General features: G+C 37.4%; 1 protein-coding gene across 1 annotated transcript; it reads right to left on the bottom strand.

Moving 5' to 3' along the window:
* Window positions 1–1,668: 1,668 nt before the first annotated feature.
* LOC146464461 (corrinoid adenosyltransferase MMAB-like) lies at window positions 1,669–15,880 on the bottom strand. Its single transcript, XM_085129687.1, has 9 exons — window positions 15,747–15,880; window positions 14,345–14,388; window positions 9,498–9,591; window positions 6,453–6,513; window positions 5,283–5,355; window positions 4,416–4,513; window positions 3,083–3,147; window positions 2,253–2,312; window positions 1,669–1,881 (listed from the first exon to the last, which is right to left on the bottom strand). Exons 1-9 carry the CDS (start codon window positions 15,869–15,871, stop codon window positions 1,794–1,796), a joined length of 708 nt encoding a protein of 235 aa, XP_084985813.1. The 5' UTR covers window positions 15,872–15,880; the 3' UTR covers window positions 1,669–1,793.
* Between the last annotated feature and the right edge of the window lie 2,247 nt (window positions 15,881–18,127).

Raw genomic sequence — 18,127 nt, 5'->3', positions numbered from 1 at the left:
TTTGTCAACTGGTGGTTGATGACAAAAGATCAAGAAAAGCCCTTGAGAAAGGTCAGTGCTCTTCAACTGCTAGTTCAAGGAGGAACACTGTCCTTTTCTTGGCTGTCCACATTTTTCACGTGTTGTGCTCTGCAAGGCTTGTTTTGGCCTGTATTTAATAGTAAGAGCTGGGTTTTGACGTTGTTGCAACTCAGCGTCTGAAAAATAAATCAAAATTTAAAATACATTACCAATTGAATCTAATTGATAAGAAACAACTGAATGTGAGGTTTTCTTAAAACCTTTCTTAAACCAAAAATTCAAACTATTTCTTCAAGAAAACCACTTAAAAGAAAGAAGGAACCCTTTTGTAAACGCCAAAGACCACCTTATCGAAAGCTGTGTGAAAATGGATAATTAAAGTGGTTTTCTTCGCGTTTGTTTGCACAGTTTTTGCCACAAGCTTTTGCACAAGCAAAGTAAACACAAGCTTACTCTTATCGCACTGAGATGTTTTGGAAATGCTTCGGAGGGAAAAGCTAGTTCCGGGAGCTAGTTGCACTTACATTATTTACTCGTTCAATCAAAGTTTAATACTTTAGAAACGCAATATAAAATGTGTATAAAAATTTGTGACTGCTATTTGTATGGGTGCTGAACAAGGTATCGAGGAATCACCAAAGATAAAAAACAATATTCACACAATTCGCTCACTTAACATAAGCTTACCTTTTGCCGTTCCTTCCCCTTCGGAGATTTTTTTCAGGTTCACGATCTCCTGATCGCTTACCCTTTTCAAAAGATCAGGTTTAATTTGTGTTCACTGACTTGGGTGGAATGCCCAAGTGTCCCTCGAACTAAACCGAGAAAATAGCAAAACGTGCAAGACAACAGACATCTCTCGTTCTGTCGGCCAGACTCGCATGCAGCGCAATTCCTGCCGCTCGATTAGAGCAGTTGTTATACCACTGAACAACACAGCGACTTCCCACCATTGAAAGAACGAAACATTTTTCGAAAACGTGTTCGAAACCGTATGAGAAGTTAGCCTCGTAGGGCTTGCCTGGGCTTCGAGTTGAGAGTCTGACGTCACTTGTTTTTCCCGGGTGACCTGGCCTCTGTTGTCATTGGACACCATCTGCCTTTGGTAACCAGGCCGCAGGAACATGGCGGTTCAATGGCGGATGGAAATTCGTGGAGTTTGAGCGCAAAAAAATCGCACTTTCCTTCATCTTATGAGGATATAACTTGGAGATCATGTACTTTAGGACATAAACTACCAATCAACCGCAAATAAAAGGTATTCGAAAATTTGATCGTAGTAGCACTTTAAAAGTTTGCACTTTGGTAGGGCATACACAAAAAATGGCAAATAATTGCCACAGTAACTTTAGAAGAAAATATAGTTTTCCATGTCGGCTATGACGTTTTTTGTGGTTTGGCTGCAATATGCCAAGACAGGCATCTGCTTCAGAGAACAAAAGAAGAAAATAGTTCATTTCGCTGTATACTGTTATTCTTGATACCGAGGCAGTAATGACATTTTTTGTTAATATTAAATTGCGCACCCGTTAAAATTAATTGTTTTGCGGTAATTTGTCATTCCCAAGGCCCTATGTGCCACGAGGCACGAAAAGGATATATGATATGATGAATTTGTCATTCCCAACACCAAAACGATACTCAAAGTAAGAAGTTGCAATTTTTTTTAATCGTTAAATAAGTGGTTTTATGTCATCATATTTTTCCTAGTTATGAAGTAGCAGCTAGGGGGTAAGCCACAATTCTCGGTTGGTGATATGATCATGCTTCTGTTATCGTTGAATTCGACGGTAAACTTTTTCAGTTTTTCCTTCCACTTTGGCGACAAAGCGAGCTGCTGTGAAGAGGAAATCACTCAACCTAAAACAAGAAAATAAAAGAAGTTGCATTACGATTCAAATTGAAATTAAACCGTTCAACTTGTGCAGGAAAACGCCCTACCTCTACCTCACAAACATATTGGCCGTAGTTTTGTTTTCAAGCAAATCCTTTTCTAATTGGGAAAAGATCTAATGGACAGTTCTAGCAAAGTAATAGCATGCTTTCCTATTTGAGTTTGCAACTTATATTTGACTTTAAATTAATACGAATACAATGTATATGAAACATATGTTATATTAATATTTGACTGTCATACTAAGTCTAAGTAAAATTAAAGCTTGTCCGCCTGGTATTGAATCCGAAACACGGCTTTGTCCAGGCACGTTTGGTAAAAAGACAACTACTGTTACCTGTTCAGGAAAGTCCCAACTTCTGGTTCTACGCTGCCACTTTGAACTAACGGTACCACCCTAAACAAGACAAACATTAATCCAATTCAATATCAATAACCTTTATCATGTATAAAGAGGCTGTTTTTACTTTCTTACCAATTTGCTTAGGTTAGGTCTTAATTTACCTCAGTTTTACTTAAATCTTAAAGCACATTATTATAAATATTTTAAATCTCTTCCACCTTTCCTCGATACCGCCCTACCAGAGGTGTTTTTCTGACACGTGAATACATGTGGCCACAGTCACTAAATGATTGGCGAGTGTGGTGCTGTAATGGCCAGTGCGGACTGGACAGTCTACATACTCAATTTAATCTATAGTAGGTCGCGTAGTCTAGAATATCTAGAAGCCTGGCTATCTTAAATGAATTTGGATATATATTAGGATATATCTTGAACTTCCCAAACCCCTCGAAACCAACTCAGGCCTCCCATGGATTAAATTAACCCCCAACTCAGAATGAGAAATGGAACAATGTTCCACAACTCTGATTATTTGAATATATGCGACTACCCCATGGTGGAGAAAATATGTTCAAACTTAGTGATAAACAGTATAAGGAGTCAGTTAACATTACGTTATTTAGTACGGGAGAAAAACCGGCAACCCGAACAAAACAAAAATAGTACAGCCTTCTAGTTACTCGGTGCTAGATTAATTTCACAGACTTAACGTGAACTCGATATTTTTACCTTTAGATAACGCTTACAAAGCAAGTTGGCATATTTCTAAAAAAAAAACAACAACAACGCCCAGAGAATTCATGTTAACAATGACCATGACTTACTTTCTTTCAGCTCGTCTACAAACTGATCTTGCTACGTGTAACATGGCACTACTCTTTCCACCTGACTGAAAAAATTGAAAGTACAGCTCGTATTGGTTCAACATTACTGCTTGCTGCAGTTCATGCTGGAGAAAAAACTAACGCTGATGCTTAGGGACCATATCATATCAATTTCCTTTCCCTGTAGAGCCTTTCTGTGAGTACCGGAGCATTTATATAACGTATTTGTTTCGTATTTTATGTTAACTTTATGTTTAGTTCTGGTTTTGCATTGTATTGCTCTCTGTTTTTGATTTCTTCGTTTTTAAGTCTGGTACTCATTGGTGCTATGTGCTTGGAACCAGATGAAGAATAACTGAAGAAGAGCTAACTTCAGAACACTGACATGTTAAACTGTTGTAGCAAGCAAAGAAAGGCTTTTACAGTAAACACCCGCATATAAGAACACATGATTTCGGAGGTCAGGCTGATCGGGTTCTTATTTAACGGGTGCTTTAAGTGACAAATCAGCCTCAAAGTGTTCTTAAAATGTTCTTAAATTTCTATATTAGTGATACGGGTACTACCCAAAAATGCCACTAGATGTAAAATCAATTACAGTAGAAACATCAGTACAGTACTCAATACAAAAATACGACCACTTGACAGCTGATAGAGTCATGACTGCCAACATAAAATCACTTGTTTTTTTATGTCATTATGACACCTTTTCCATTTTATGAGAACATGCTGAATTTTTCAGGCTAATCTTGTTTTTATAAAAATGGGGCTTTATTGGCCAAATTTCAGCCTAGTGTTCTTAATCCATTTGTTCTTATATGCGGGTGTTTACTGTATTTCTAGTTGGATACTGTTGTTAGCCTTCAATAAAAGTCAAAATATTAACTAAGTTTGTTTAAACCGTTAAAATCAACATAACATTAAGATGCTGAGGAAAAAAACAAGTACAGCCCTGGCCAATTAAATAAAACTTTTTTTTACAAGCTGAGCTGTTGCTTTTATGTGCAACACAAGAACGAACATAACAATCCTCATCAAAGACTTCTAACAATGTTTGTTGAAATCATTTTCTGTATGTGTGTGTAATAACAAGGGCACAGTTTGTTAGCTCCAAGGGTAAAAGTTTTATTAAATTATTCAGGCCTCAGGGCTGCAGGCAAAAAAGCCTTACATAGTTATTCCAATTATTAATTATTAATTATTAATATGTAGCAAAATATTGTGAAAGATATTCTTGGTCATCATGGTACAATATTAAAAATATATAAAATCTTCTTTCCAGTGAGTTTGACAACTGTTAATCTATCTTGTTTGGATAATCCTCTACACTAACCGGTAAAATAAAATTTCTAAGTGAGGGAAGCTGACTGTGGTAAGCGTCTATCCATTCCTCCAATAGTTTTGTAGTCTTTGGATTGAACTCAGTTTTTCCTGTAATGTAGTCACAAAACCTTGTTAGTGTTTGCATGTTGATCTTTGTGTTGGGTGTGGAGGGTACTCCACAAGGACCCTACGTGTATTTAAGACCAAAAATGTGTAAATTTTCAATATCTGTTTTCTGGCCCAGCAATTGTTTCTCAAAAGTCTCCAAAACACAAAATACCTGCACAAAGTCCCTTAGTGAAGATGTAATTAAAATTGATTTTGAAATCTCTACGACTTTATGCTGCATACACTGTATTGGCAAATTTGAACCAAAAATAAGTACAAACTGATAAAAAGACATTGGGTCCAGTAAGTTATCAGAAACACATTTCCAGACCAAACCATAGATTCATAGATTCTTGCTACCACTGACCAGTATCGGCTGTTTCCCAGTTCTCCCAGAGTTAGTTAATTTTTAACTAGTCCTAGACTTGTTACTTATTACTCGGACTACTGCTAACATGATAAAATCATATTGTAAAAGGGAGCCATGGGCCAAGCAAGCATGCTTAAAGCAACTTATAAAAATATATTAATACAATTATGTCTACTAAAACTGAATAAAACATTGTGTTCACTTTCTGAACATTACCTGAGCACTTTTTATCATGAATAATTTTGTTAAAACATAATTTTATTGTTCTGCTTTGGAGACAGCTCAGAGCAAATTTTGGGTTGACTGTACCTCTCCAATTCAATGGTCAAGTTGTTGCGCTGCTGTAATACATCGATCATTATTTTAAGACAGAAAGAGAAATAATTATTGTTTACTCACTCAAATTCCTTTCAGGTGATGACTGCCGGGGAGTTGCAATATTTGAGCCCACATCTTGAAGAATACACTGGATCTACAAGATCATTTCAATTCATTAAAATTGCATGGGAATCAATAATCTTGCACATTGGTTTCCAGTAAAGCCAGGTGTAGTGTTCTTCTAAAACTATTGCAATCAATATCGATTTCAATAGTCCACTCTTAAAGTGAAGAAAGTAAAACTCAAAATGAAACTATCTTCACTGGCGGCGCGACTAATGCATGGCTTCATGCATCAGGCACTTGAGAATTTGACAGGTAACCTGTCATCCAATCTACAACATGCTTATTTTGAACAAAGCAGAATTCTAACACATTTCATCTTGGTTGTTTTATGTCCTGATGTGCTTAAAATTGCTGGAAGTGAAGAGAAAAAAGGGAACTGCAGGTGTCCATAATTTGGGAGATTCTGAGGGAGATGGATGATACAAATCAGGAGTGCTTTCTATCTAGCCAAAATCTTTAATTGGAAATTCTGGAAACTTTCCATGTCAAATGGAACTTTTAGACTTTTTCCATCTTGCAGAAGACCCTTGTTTTCAGATCCAAACTGCAGTTTCGTTGGTTAAGGTTAAAATAAAAACTCATGTGATGGTGCATGAACAAAGTGGAAACGGAAACTTTGTGCAAAATTATGCACAAATGGTAATTTCCATACTGGAGCACCTCCAAAGTTTGTCTGTTTGTTCTTGTTCTTCCAAACAAACCTGTGAACTTAACAAGTAAAGTTAATCACAGAACATGGAGAGCTTGCTTGCTAACTAATTAAAATAAAAGAATCCTAAGGATCTTCTTAACGTTTCAAACAATCTTATGATATTTCAGTACATTCTAAATTGAGAATACACATGGAAAATGACAAAGAATGAAAAAAATGACATCTGAAGAATTTATAACAGCTAGACCTATGTTGAAGTTAACTTTGTAGTTCCTGTTTAACACACTGTGGGTCCCCTCCTTGTTTGCTCATGCCAGAGATTGTTATTGTTATTTTTTCAATGCCTATGCCCCTATGGACCATTAATGTCCCAATTAAACCACAGTGTTCCATTTTGTTCAATTCTGAATCAATAGCTCATGGCCAACAGGGCTTACATGGAGCCCTTTTGTTCTACAGGAGTATATAATTACCTCTTCAAGCTTAGGTATGATGTCTTTATGACCTGCTTCATCACAGAATTCACAAGCAACTCTAAAAACACAGAAGCAATTTCCACATTTTTAAGTGACTAATGCAGGGGGCTTGTTTATTGCATCTCCATATACTGTCAGTACCACCTTGTGGTTGTGCTTATCAAACTTTTGTTACATTGCATATGCTTATGCTTATGCTTGTATAATTTTGTGTAAATCAGCTGTTAAAAATGTCCAATGTTTCCAGGTGATAAAAATTGAATTTTTGAGATAGCGGATAAAATAGTTTCTCGGAAGGTCATGTTTGGGTTCGATGGGAGGGTTAAAGAACAGCTTCCCCACAAACATTTTGGCCAAGTGTCAGTTGATGAACTGTCAGTCAAAGTTAATCAACACAGCACCAAAAGTACTATGAAGGAAAAAAATCATTGATTCAGAAGCCAACGGAATAAAATGGTCTGTCAGATAACTCAGAAAACAAAAACCAGGCAGCTTGCCAAGGAACAACAGAGTGGACATCAATGCTTCAGTCTGTTTTACTCATCCATGTGAGTTCTTTAGGTTCACTTTTCCAAAAAACTTGTCCAGCCCTTACTAACTTACAATTTATGGGAGACTAACACTTTAACTTATTAAGGTCTTTATAATAATTTTAAATTTTCAGATGCCACAGAATTTGTACACAGTAAAGAGTTATATTATATGTTGATCTATACTCATGTAAAGTGAATCGTAGTTACTAAAACAAGGAATGACCTAAAATGACCTAAAATGAATCTAAAATGATCTAAAATGACCTAAAACGATCTAAAATGATTTTATTTCTTTAATTTTATAACAAAGACTAGTGAGCAGCACAACAGAAGACTTCTTGTAGTTTATTTCTGACGCGTTTCGTCTCTACCGGAGACTTCTTCAGGGAAATTCCCGATAATTACTGTATCACAACCGCGGCTTTGATTGCTGCAACGTGTCTAGTTTTTCCCCAGCAACGTGGTTTTGATTGGTGCGAAGTTCCAAGTTTCGCTCAGCAACGTGGTTTTGATTGGTACGAAGTGCCTAGTTTTTCTCCAGCAACGCGGTTTTGATTGGTACGAAGCGAAGTTCTATGTTTCGCCCAGCAACGCGGTTTTGATTGATGCCGCTATTTTATATGGAACTGGCACAGAGTTATATTTCATTCATGCGCTACCCTTGACTTGTTAACTGCGTGTTTATTTAAGGAAATAGGCCTTATCATGGTTTTCGATGCCATTTTGAGGAGTAGGCAAACAGGCTTGAAAAAACAGTGTTTGTATGGAAATCCGATGTCAAATAATTTTGATAAAACATCGCTTCTGAAAAATTCATGAATTGGAAACTTCTGGCAATAGAAAGAGGATTAAGAAAAAAAATTGGAGGGACGTAGCTGTGCCAGAAAGCGTCCAGTCGTGTTTTGAATTTTTATACATTTGTCTGCATAGCGAACCAGCCGTGAACTGCTACTAAAAATAGTTCGTGGGAAAAAATACCGAAAACCGTGATAAGGCCTATTGATGCACAGATATGCCTTTACATTGTTTACAAAAGCGTTTTATCAGTGTTTACACAAGTATTTAGCCTAATGTTGTGTGGCTTTTAATGTGCGACCGGAAAACGAACCCGAAAAACATTGGTTCGCTCTAGTGCGGTTTGTTTACGCAACTTTGTCATTGAATTGGCTTACGTGCAACCATCGGCACTTTTCGAGTCTTCTTCTGTCTTTCCGGCAGTTCACAGCAGCTTCCTGGTATCAGCCTTTACTTTGGTAAGCACTCAGTTCTGTAATTCTGTAATTTTATCTTGGTTTCACTTCATTTAGATCATTTAAGAATATTTCAGATTTATTTTAGATCATTTTAGATCATTTTAGATCATTTTAGGTCATTTTAGATCATTTTAGGTCATTTGAGATCATTTTAGGTCATTCCTTGTTTTAGTAACTACGAAAGTGAATACAATCATCCTGTCATATAGCATGTCCCATATAAGCCAATAAATTATTATTATTATTATAATATTATTATTTGAAATAAACATACCATAACTTTTAAAGACTAATGCCAACTACCTGGGAAATTTAGTTCCAAATAAATAAAATTAATGCAAATTGCAGCTGTGGAATCACGATTTTTTGTTTTCTTCGAACACTGTGCCCTTGAACTTATCCACCCACCAGTCATGTGGACACAACAAATTTAATTTTTTTCTCTTGACTTTTGTCATCCAGCAATCATGGTTTATGGTGTCAGTTTCCATGTTATTATGGATTGCAGGTAATTTTCCTCCATAGTCCATGTTTTATCACAAACCAACATCTGACCGAACAAAGTTCGAATCATCATTAACGCTCAGTGCACCCTTCTTGACTTGGTAATTCATGGTTATAAAATCAGATCCATGGGCTAGTCACAAATACAAACCAAATTTCTTCCAGGTTTGGTGATCAAAATTTGAGTAAATTTGATTATCTTTTACGCAGAAAATGACAACTTTATCACCTAAGAATGTCTCCAGATACAAAGATCCATGATGTTTCAGGAGGACATCTGTTCTCACCAAATTAAACAATGTCACAGCGCACCATATTTTCTAAGTAATTTTCCTCATAGTTCAGACTTTTGGTACACCTACCATTATGCTGACTTGGTTAGCAACAGCATGGTGCAGACATCTCTTATTTCCACTCAAAGGAAATGGGAGACACCAGCATGCATGCTAATATTTACACAACTGCTATAAATTTATTCAGGACTCAATTTCATGCATTATTATTATGCACCCTAAAAGGACTTGAAACATAATACATGTTGTATAGAGTTTATATTAAAAAGGAGATTTGTCTAAGCTTATCTTTTGTTCACATCAGGTTCAGGTTTCAGTTTATGTACACTTGGATATAGTATTTACATTGTACATAGGAACATAGGAAAAAAATAACAAATAAAAGGAGAAAAGAAAGAAGTTAATGGCTTTGGAAGAAGTGTACGGTGGTGAGAGGAGCTTAGCTTTTGAGCAACATACCCAATGATACAAGATAGTTCATCAGTGTGTCCTAATGCCTCAAAAATTGAATCAGTTTTTGGTCGGCGTTCTCCCCCATATGTACTTGTATATCCTATGAGAGGAGAGAAGGAAGGAGTTTCAGTGACACATTAATGCATACACACATTTACATAAACTAATGTGGCTTGATTCTTGTATGCCGTTGTGTTACATGTATATACTGGGGTATTGCCAAATTGTTTTCCTCTCTTGGCATTATTTAATTTTTCTAGTTTGGAAATATTTTAATGTCAGTGTTTTAGTGATCTCTTGTTCACTGACCATACAGTAAATGAACACCAGTGTTATGTTGATAATCAGGCATCCTGAGCTTTTAAAAGATGATTCCATTTAATAAATTATTGTATTGTGCATCTTTTTGCATCATTTAGTGCACATATGTTGAAAGCATGACAGGCTTTCTTTAGTGCTAAGCTCAGTCATATTAATATATGGTTATTTTCTCCTTTATGAGACTCACAGACACTAATTAAGAAAGCCAAGGCAGCTGGATCAGACTTTCATCTCACACTTCTAGAAGGAAGAATACACCCTCAGAAAACCTAGACATCTCCCCAGCACATTGCATGTGTGGTAACCATACCAGAACCCTAATGTCCCCACCGCAAGTCAGTGAGTTGCTCAAACCGAAGTAGATAGAAGACGTGCAAAAAACCCCTCAAATAGAAAGCAACTGCAAGCAAATTATTTCAATATCAGTGCTAAGGAGCTCCCTCTTCTGAAGATAAGAGAAACTGTGCATGTGAAGCCGAGGGATTGATCCAACCGATGGTTCAAGAACCGAGTCAAACAGCAAGTTGATGTGAGGTCGTATATATGACCAAAGATGGTCAGAACCAAAGATGGAAAGATCTTCAGGAGGAACAGAAGACACCTAAGGAACAGTCTTGAACCAACACTTGTCCAGAGGTACAGTGAGCTTACTGACACTGGAAACCTGAGGCAACTTGCAAGGCTTGTGGAGAGTCCTAGTAACTCCAGACCAACAGTCAGTCAACAACAGAGGCCAGCGAAGAAGGGTAGCATCCTCAAACCTACTGGTCAGTCAGCAAAGGCCCAGCAAGCAAATGGAGCCAACAAATCAGAACTGAGTTCCCAGGATGCAAAAGTTCCAGAACAATCTACATCCCAGTAACCAGCAGCTATAATTTCTGGTTACCCTCAGCAGTCGGACATCTAGACCTCCCAGTCACCTCAAGGACTTTGTTACTAATAACAAAAGTGACAATTCTCACACTGTTATAAGGATTATCGTTGACCTTACTTCTTTTTGCTAAATGAACACTTAAAGTGATTCCTGCAAAATAAAAGTTGATGTGAAAATGTTCTCAAACTTTCTGTGATTGTTCACTACTATGTACTATTTCAAGAAAATTATGAAAAAGATAGGTCAACATGTCCGCGAAGGAGATACGATCTACTCAATTTACCCCATAATCACTTGCAATATTGGCTTCAAAAAATGAGTTCATTTGATCAGTTATTGCCATGTCTGGTGGTACATGGTGGTACATGGTGGTTTACATAGATTAACCAGAATTTAGAAAAATGTTATACATAGAATGTATGAAGCATAAAAGACAACTAATTAACAAATCGACGGCAGTTTTCTATGGTCTATACTCTTATAGACCATAAAATGACGTCAAAAAATGTTCAAAACTCAAGTGGAACCACGAGCCGCAGGCGAGTGGTTTCATTGCCAAGTTTTGGACATTTTATGGCGTCATTTTATGGTCTATAAGAGTATAGACCATAGAAAACTGCCGTCGATTTGTTTTTTACAATAACATGGAAAAAGTACGAGCGGAATTGACTATTTTTTCGTTGAGAAAGCGCGCGCGTTACATCTGACGTCATTTTTATTGTCTGTACTCTTATAGACAATAGCTACGAGCCAATCAGCGCGCGGGAATTTGGACAGTTATTGTAAAATTAACAAATCGACGGCAGTTTTCTATGGTCTATACTCTTATAGACCATAAAATGACGTCAAAAAATGTTCAAAACTCAAGTGGAACCACGAGCCGCAGGCGAGTGGTTTCACTGCCAAGTTTTGGACATTTTATGGCGTCATTTTATGGTCTATAAGAGTATAGACCATAGAAAACTGCCGTCGATTTGTTTTTTACAACAACATGGAAAAAGTACGAGCGGAATTGACTATTTTATTCGTTGAGAAAGCGCGCGCGTTACATCTGACATCATTTTTATTGTCTGTACTCTTATAGACAATAGCTACGAGCCAATCAGCGCGCGAGAATTTGGACAGTTATTGTAAAAAGGGGAATTTCTTTACGGGGTAGCAAAATATGACTGAGGCAGTATTGACCCAAAAAGTTTCTTGCATGCAAGTTCTCAGTATCACTATTTTATGCAAGCTTGTATTTCTGGCAATAACTTATTTTTATGTTGTCAATTTTTTCTAATTTTTTAAACAAATTAGAGGTTAATAGCTAATTTAAAATAGGGAGATAAAAAAGATAATAATAATAACAATAATTTATTTCTATCTCGCTTATTCCTAAAAAGTCCACAAGCGCTTCACATCAAAATTGCCTTAAAAATTAAAAATTAAAATACAACTAAAATAAATAAAAACTTAAAATCAATTGCCACTGTTTAGAAACGTTTTCCTAATTAATCTCTACAAATATACGCCTTTCTAAAAGGGAAAGTCTTCAGGCCTAGGTCACCCTGGTCGTTTTGGAGGAAATAGCCATTTAGTTATTGATCATGACTAGGCTCAGCATACAAATAAAAAAGACTATGTTTTCAACTATGCATGCTAATGACACAAGAAATTATGCGCAGTAAGAATGCGCAATGCAATTTAATGGAATCATCTTAAGAAAAATATTATTTATCCTTTATCCATATAGTATGAACAATTTTGGATCCTAAAGAGACTAGCATGTTGCTCTTTTACAAGCTAGATAGTTTTTTCTCTTTGAGATTGTTAAGCCCAGATTTCCTTTTTCTTTTTGCACAAGGAAGGGTGCAATAATACGTCCTGCATTACCCGATCTTGTCCGCCTGTGAATCAGAGTTAAGCTTTGCTATGTGCTTTTCATTTTTGTTCTCGTCAACATGGTCTCATACAGTTAGGCTTTGCACAAATAAATGCTTTTCAACTGTATAAAAGTCCAATTTCTTTACAGGGTGAATACTACTTGACATTGTGCTTCCCTATATAAAGAAATGAATTTTGATCTTTAATTGTTGCTTATAATTCATGCATTATGTGTATTACATTTTTTGAAGTTCAGCTTTCTTTATTATGTAATTCCTGTTCCCATAAGACTTAGCAAGAACTCATAAAATCATACACACAAAGTTAATATTGCAAGCAATTATGGTGTAACTTGAGTAGATCTCTTTTTTGGACACAGCATGTGATCCATTGTTTTTCCTGTTTGTTTCAAGTTATCACATGCTAATGAACAATCATAGTGACTGAAAGTTTGAACTAAATTTTATGCAACTTTTATTTTAATGGAATCACCTAAACTGAATAACAGCATTTTATAGTTAAAGTGCACCTAACCCCCAAATTTTTTTTCGCTTAAATAAATCTTTGCACTTGTTTGAAACGCATTGAGACTTTTTGCGCCTTTTTTCAACCAAATCTTGACTTTTTATAGGCTGTAAAAGTTACGAAATCTAGCCATCATATGTCCCATGACCGAGCTAGTAAGGGGCATGGGTCTATTCCTTACATGACGTCACAAACTGCTTTGCATGCATTTTTACAAATACTTAAAGTGCTACTATGACGAAATTCGCGTCTTTCAAATCTAAGCCATTTGAAAACATAAACAAGTAGTCTGTATGAGAAAAAGAATGCTGTTTACTATTTTCAAATATCTCTTTTTTTTCCAGAGATATTCCAGTTTTTAAAATATGCAAATTAGCCAAGTGATGACGTCATAATATCAACCAAATTTTAATAAAATATTATGAAAAAAGATATCTCAGCCAATGTGTATCAGAAATGCTTGATTCTTTGCAGTGACATTGTTCTAGGTGCGCTCCACAATATGAGCTTATCAATTTTGTTACCATGGCAACATACTGGGTTCCAGTCCTCCCTGATACTTAAGGCTTTGCTGGCCGCAGTTGGCGTTCTGTTTTGATATTTGCCAATGGGGCCCTATCTGCATAATCCAGCAAGCGTATAAATATGTTAGGTCGAGTTCGTGGCCTTGTTAAATGTTTTTCAAGCTGAAAATCACTAAAATATTGAAATCAGGTTGGAGGGGACTGGAAAAGAGTTAGTTGCCATGGGAACCGAATTTTTTATAGCTGTAGGTGTATTGCCTTTAGAACTATTAGCCTACCAGGTTTCAATGGTCTCTGATGTAAATTGACTGAGAAAGCTCTATTTATATGCTTGATGTTATATTGAGTTGATACTATGACGTCATCAGTCCTCTCATTTACATATTTTACACATTTTTCAAAGTTAAATATCTCCGGAACCAATGCAGATATTTAGAAACGGTAAACGGCGTTTTTAATCTTTCCTAGAATTCTATGTGATAAAACTTAAAATTCAAGAGGTAAAAATTTGATCACAGTAGCACTTTAATACAATGTAAATCAGTTTGTGACATCAAGTGAGGAATAGACCCATTCCCCTTACTAGCTCGGTCATGGGACAGATGATGGCTAGATTTCGTAACTTTTACAGCCTTTAAAAAGTCAAAATTTGGTTGAAAAAGGCGCCAAATAGCGCAATATGTTTCGAACAGGTGCAAAGATTTATTTAAGAGAAAAAAAGGGGTTAGGTGCACTTTAAATACCTGTATCCCCAGTTCTGGTGTAAATTTTTGGTCCTCCAGGTGTGCTGTAAAATGAACAACACGGCTTCCTGAAATATGTGTGCATGCATGCACACATTTACTTGAATAGAAACAGATGCCCCACATGTATCTAATAAAGACCCCTTATAGTACTAAATTAGCAAAATACACTTATAAAAGCCCACATCATCTTCCCCTTAAAAATTGGTACAGAAAGCAGTGACAATTAATGATTTTATAACATACAAATCAGTTCAATTGTTTGCTTAATCAAAACAGGTTTTGATACAATGTTCCTTATAATTATTTCAAAATATTCAGAAAAGCTTTCTTTAACTTCCTTAATCCCTTTGCTGAGAATCTTGGTGAGGCTATTTTCTTTGTTCCTGATCCTGCTCACAAGGTCATAATTTGGTGTACATTTCATGTTTCGTCTTCATACACACACAAATTGTGCCTGTCATCTTTTCTGGCTTAATACCCTTAAAGGTACTGCCATAAATTTTCCCCTAAAAGGAATGACGATCACCCCGGTCATTCTGTGTACATCCCATGCCAAAGATACAAATTAGAGAGTTTCGAACTTCTATGCCAAGCAATCACTGAAATGCCAACACCAGGGAAATGTTGGGTCCATCAACATGCCAACCTTGTTCCCACACCCCAGCCTATTGACTGTAGACTCTAAATCCTAAATTCAACTGAATGGTAGAAGTTTTCAAAAGCCAAGGAAATTTTTGAACACCAAAACCCTCCCACATCCGGGCTGCATTTTATCTAAGTTATGCCAAATATCTTTGGTGCGGCTTTTCCAAATCGCTTGGCATACTGGCGCACAATTGTGGTCTTTGGTGTAAAGCGGCTTAAGACAGAAGTAATGCCTGGCTTTAGATTACCTCGTAGGTGTAATGGCCTGATGAAAAATTACAACATGTAGGCTTTTGAAAGCTTCCACAGTACAAATGAACTGCTTTTGTCCAAAACATATTAAGGATTTCTCTCCCGGTGTAGGATTTAGAGTGATCTGGCGGATTTTGAGTGTACCTGATGTAGGAGCTTCGCTTGGCGTGGAAGTTCAAAACTCTCGACCTATGGCGTGGGACGGAATGCACCCTGGTCCCCAACCCCCATCCCCTCCCCCAACGCACACCCGGCTTGATCCACTTGTAAATTAAAAAAAAAATAAATACATAGTTTAATGATTACTTCGAAGAACCCGACGCCTCCAATGGCCAAGAAACGGCGCAATAGCTATAATCCCGCTGAAAAGCGGCAAGAACGGTCATTAATGTAACTGCACTGGACGAGCAGGAGACAACTTAAACGTTAACCCAGGCGTTCAACAACAAAAGCCAAGGCAGCATACAGCTTGTTGTTTATAGTACATATAACGGTTTCTTACCTGGAGCACAAGCATCTTACTAGTGAACTTTTGAAGGTTATGGGAAGCTTCCATTTCTTGCCTGTAAACGGCAAAACCTGATTGCAAACAACGCGATAACAGAAATAAGCAGCCGTGGTCGCCATCTTTAAAAAACCGCGGAGGCTCTGGGGACGAGCGAGGTCATGCCCTTTCATGCCTTGTTACGCGGGATGCCCTAAGGGGCATACCGTGTCTAATAACGGGTCGATTTCTTTTCTTTTTTTTTTCTTCGTGGTAGCCCCTGTGTACATTAATTGCGTCGCTCCGTAACCGAGTCGTCCCAATACTGTCCATCACGCCCAGCGCGCGCGTTCCTTAGCGCGAGACATCGAGAAAAGAGGTTGTATGTCGGTGCCATTTTTCAACGTCACAATAGCATTATGAATATGACAGTCCATCATGCCCAGTGCGTTTCGTACCCTGTAAGTACTTATGTCCTCACTTTTTATTTTGGTAAGTATGTACCCAAATTCTTTTTGAAATCATTATGTCCCCAAACGTACCCAGTGCCTACCGCTGTACATGTTCCAGAGCGCGAGTGATCGAGTAAAGAGGTTGTATATCGGATAGGATTGTATATCGGATGGGATTGATATAAAAATAGATATTAATAATGTTTTGAAAAACACACACGCGCGCGTTTCGGGTATATAACCCTTTCTCAGTGTGGAGAAAACCGCTTTTCGTACTTAGAACCTACCTCTGTGCACATGCATGTCATTAAGCGCGAGAAATCGAGACAAGAGGTTGTGTATCGGATCTGATTGTTATAAAAATAAATATCAAAAGGTGTCAAAAATGGTTTTAAAAAAACATAGAAGTTTCTTCAGTGTGGTCATGCCATGCATCTCCGAGGAACTTTTCTTTCACCGTTCATTATAAAAAAAGTCACGATAGCATCTTGACGTCCCGCGTGCGTTTCGTACCGTTCCTCGTGGTTTCGGCGAAAAGTACAAAACAAAAAGTACAAGACAAGGTAAGATCCTATTCTTTCTGAAATATCCGCTGCATCCTTGGTAGGATGCCCTGTAAACACCTGGGACTGGTTGCATAAAACGTTTCTAAGATAACACGGCTGTTAACAATTGTTCCCAGACAATAACCTAATCTTCTGCAACTATACTTACAGCTTTCTGTAATCTTAACATGTTTTATGCAACCCAGTTAGGTGCCTAAGGGCCTAAGTCGACGCACTATAATCTGCAAATACTACTAGTTTATTCATTAAACTCTCCCCTCTCCTACTCGGGATGTATTGTTCTGATTGTCTTCAGCAGAAGCAGGCCAATGAAAATCTATTCTTGTCGCTTATATTGCGAGGGAGGGGACCCACTCACCCCTACCTGTGTGACGTCAAAGCATCATTTGATTTATTCATTAAAACTGGATTAAATTGTGGCGCCATATTGTTAACCTGTTGTGGACTCAAGTGTGCCGTTTTCGAACGGAAATTTCACCATTTTGAAGCGGTAAATCGAAAGAATAACTTCTAAGAAGCACTCGACATCTAAAACGGTGGAAATTGGAGAGTTCCTGGCGAAGGAATCGTGCTTTGTTTGACAGTTCCGAACCACCATGGGAGACTTAAAAGAGGTCATTGAGAAGCTTTCGTTATCGTAATGGAATTTCCGAAATTTCCGGTGAGACCCTTAGTAGCGTAACACAACTACACAAGGGCAATAACTTAACACGATCTTCGTGACTCAAAATATTCCATTAGCAAGGATAGTTTTATCAATCGGCGAAGCATACAGTTGGAATAAATGAATTAGCACAGCATCTCACGTAAATGCCAGTATAGGCATCTTGTTTTGTTTTTGTTTTTTGTTGTTGTTGTTGTTGTTGTTGTTTTAGATGTAGGGAGGGAGGGTATGATCTGAGGTTATTTTCCGCAATGTTGGTGTTCGTGTCTTCAAAGATAACCGAGGTTGTCCAATTAGTTTGCATCAAACTTTTAGCAAACAAGTCCCTGCTCTAAGGGACTGGGCAAAAAGTATAAGGTGGGGTGGGCCGGAGCATTTGGAAATGTAGTGGATTAAAAAATACATGGCTCACCCTATCATTTTGGGACAAAACTGACTGACCCACCCCTAAAAGAAGGTTGAAAATTGCATGACCCACCCCCTATTAAACATGTTTTGTTTTTGGTTGCAATGCAATCCAAGGAATCATAACCTTCGGCGTCCGGTCTCGCTTCGTGAGGAATTAAGTTTAGGGAAGTACGCTTAACGTTACATCGTTATCACTGTCACTCCAACTGCTGGAAGCCAGTTTGCGAGAGGGAAATAATTATTGTCATTATCCGAGGTATCACTCCCAACTCTCTGCAGAACACAGTCTTCACTTGCTTCTGAGCTGCT

This window comes from Pavona decussata, unplaced genomic scaffold, assembly GCF_977016875.1.
Source record: "Pavona decussata unplaced genomic scaffold, jaPavDecu1.1 SCAFFOLD_163, whole genome shotgun sequence".
Taxonomy (NCBI): domain Eukaryota; kingdom Metazoa; phylum Cnidaria; class Anthozoa; order Scleractinia; family Agariciidae; genus Pavona; species Pavona decussata.
The sequence above is the reverse complement of the archived record's forward strand: the minus strand, read 5'-3'. Positions and strand labels throughout refer to the sequence as shown.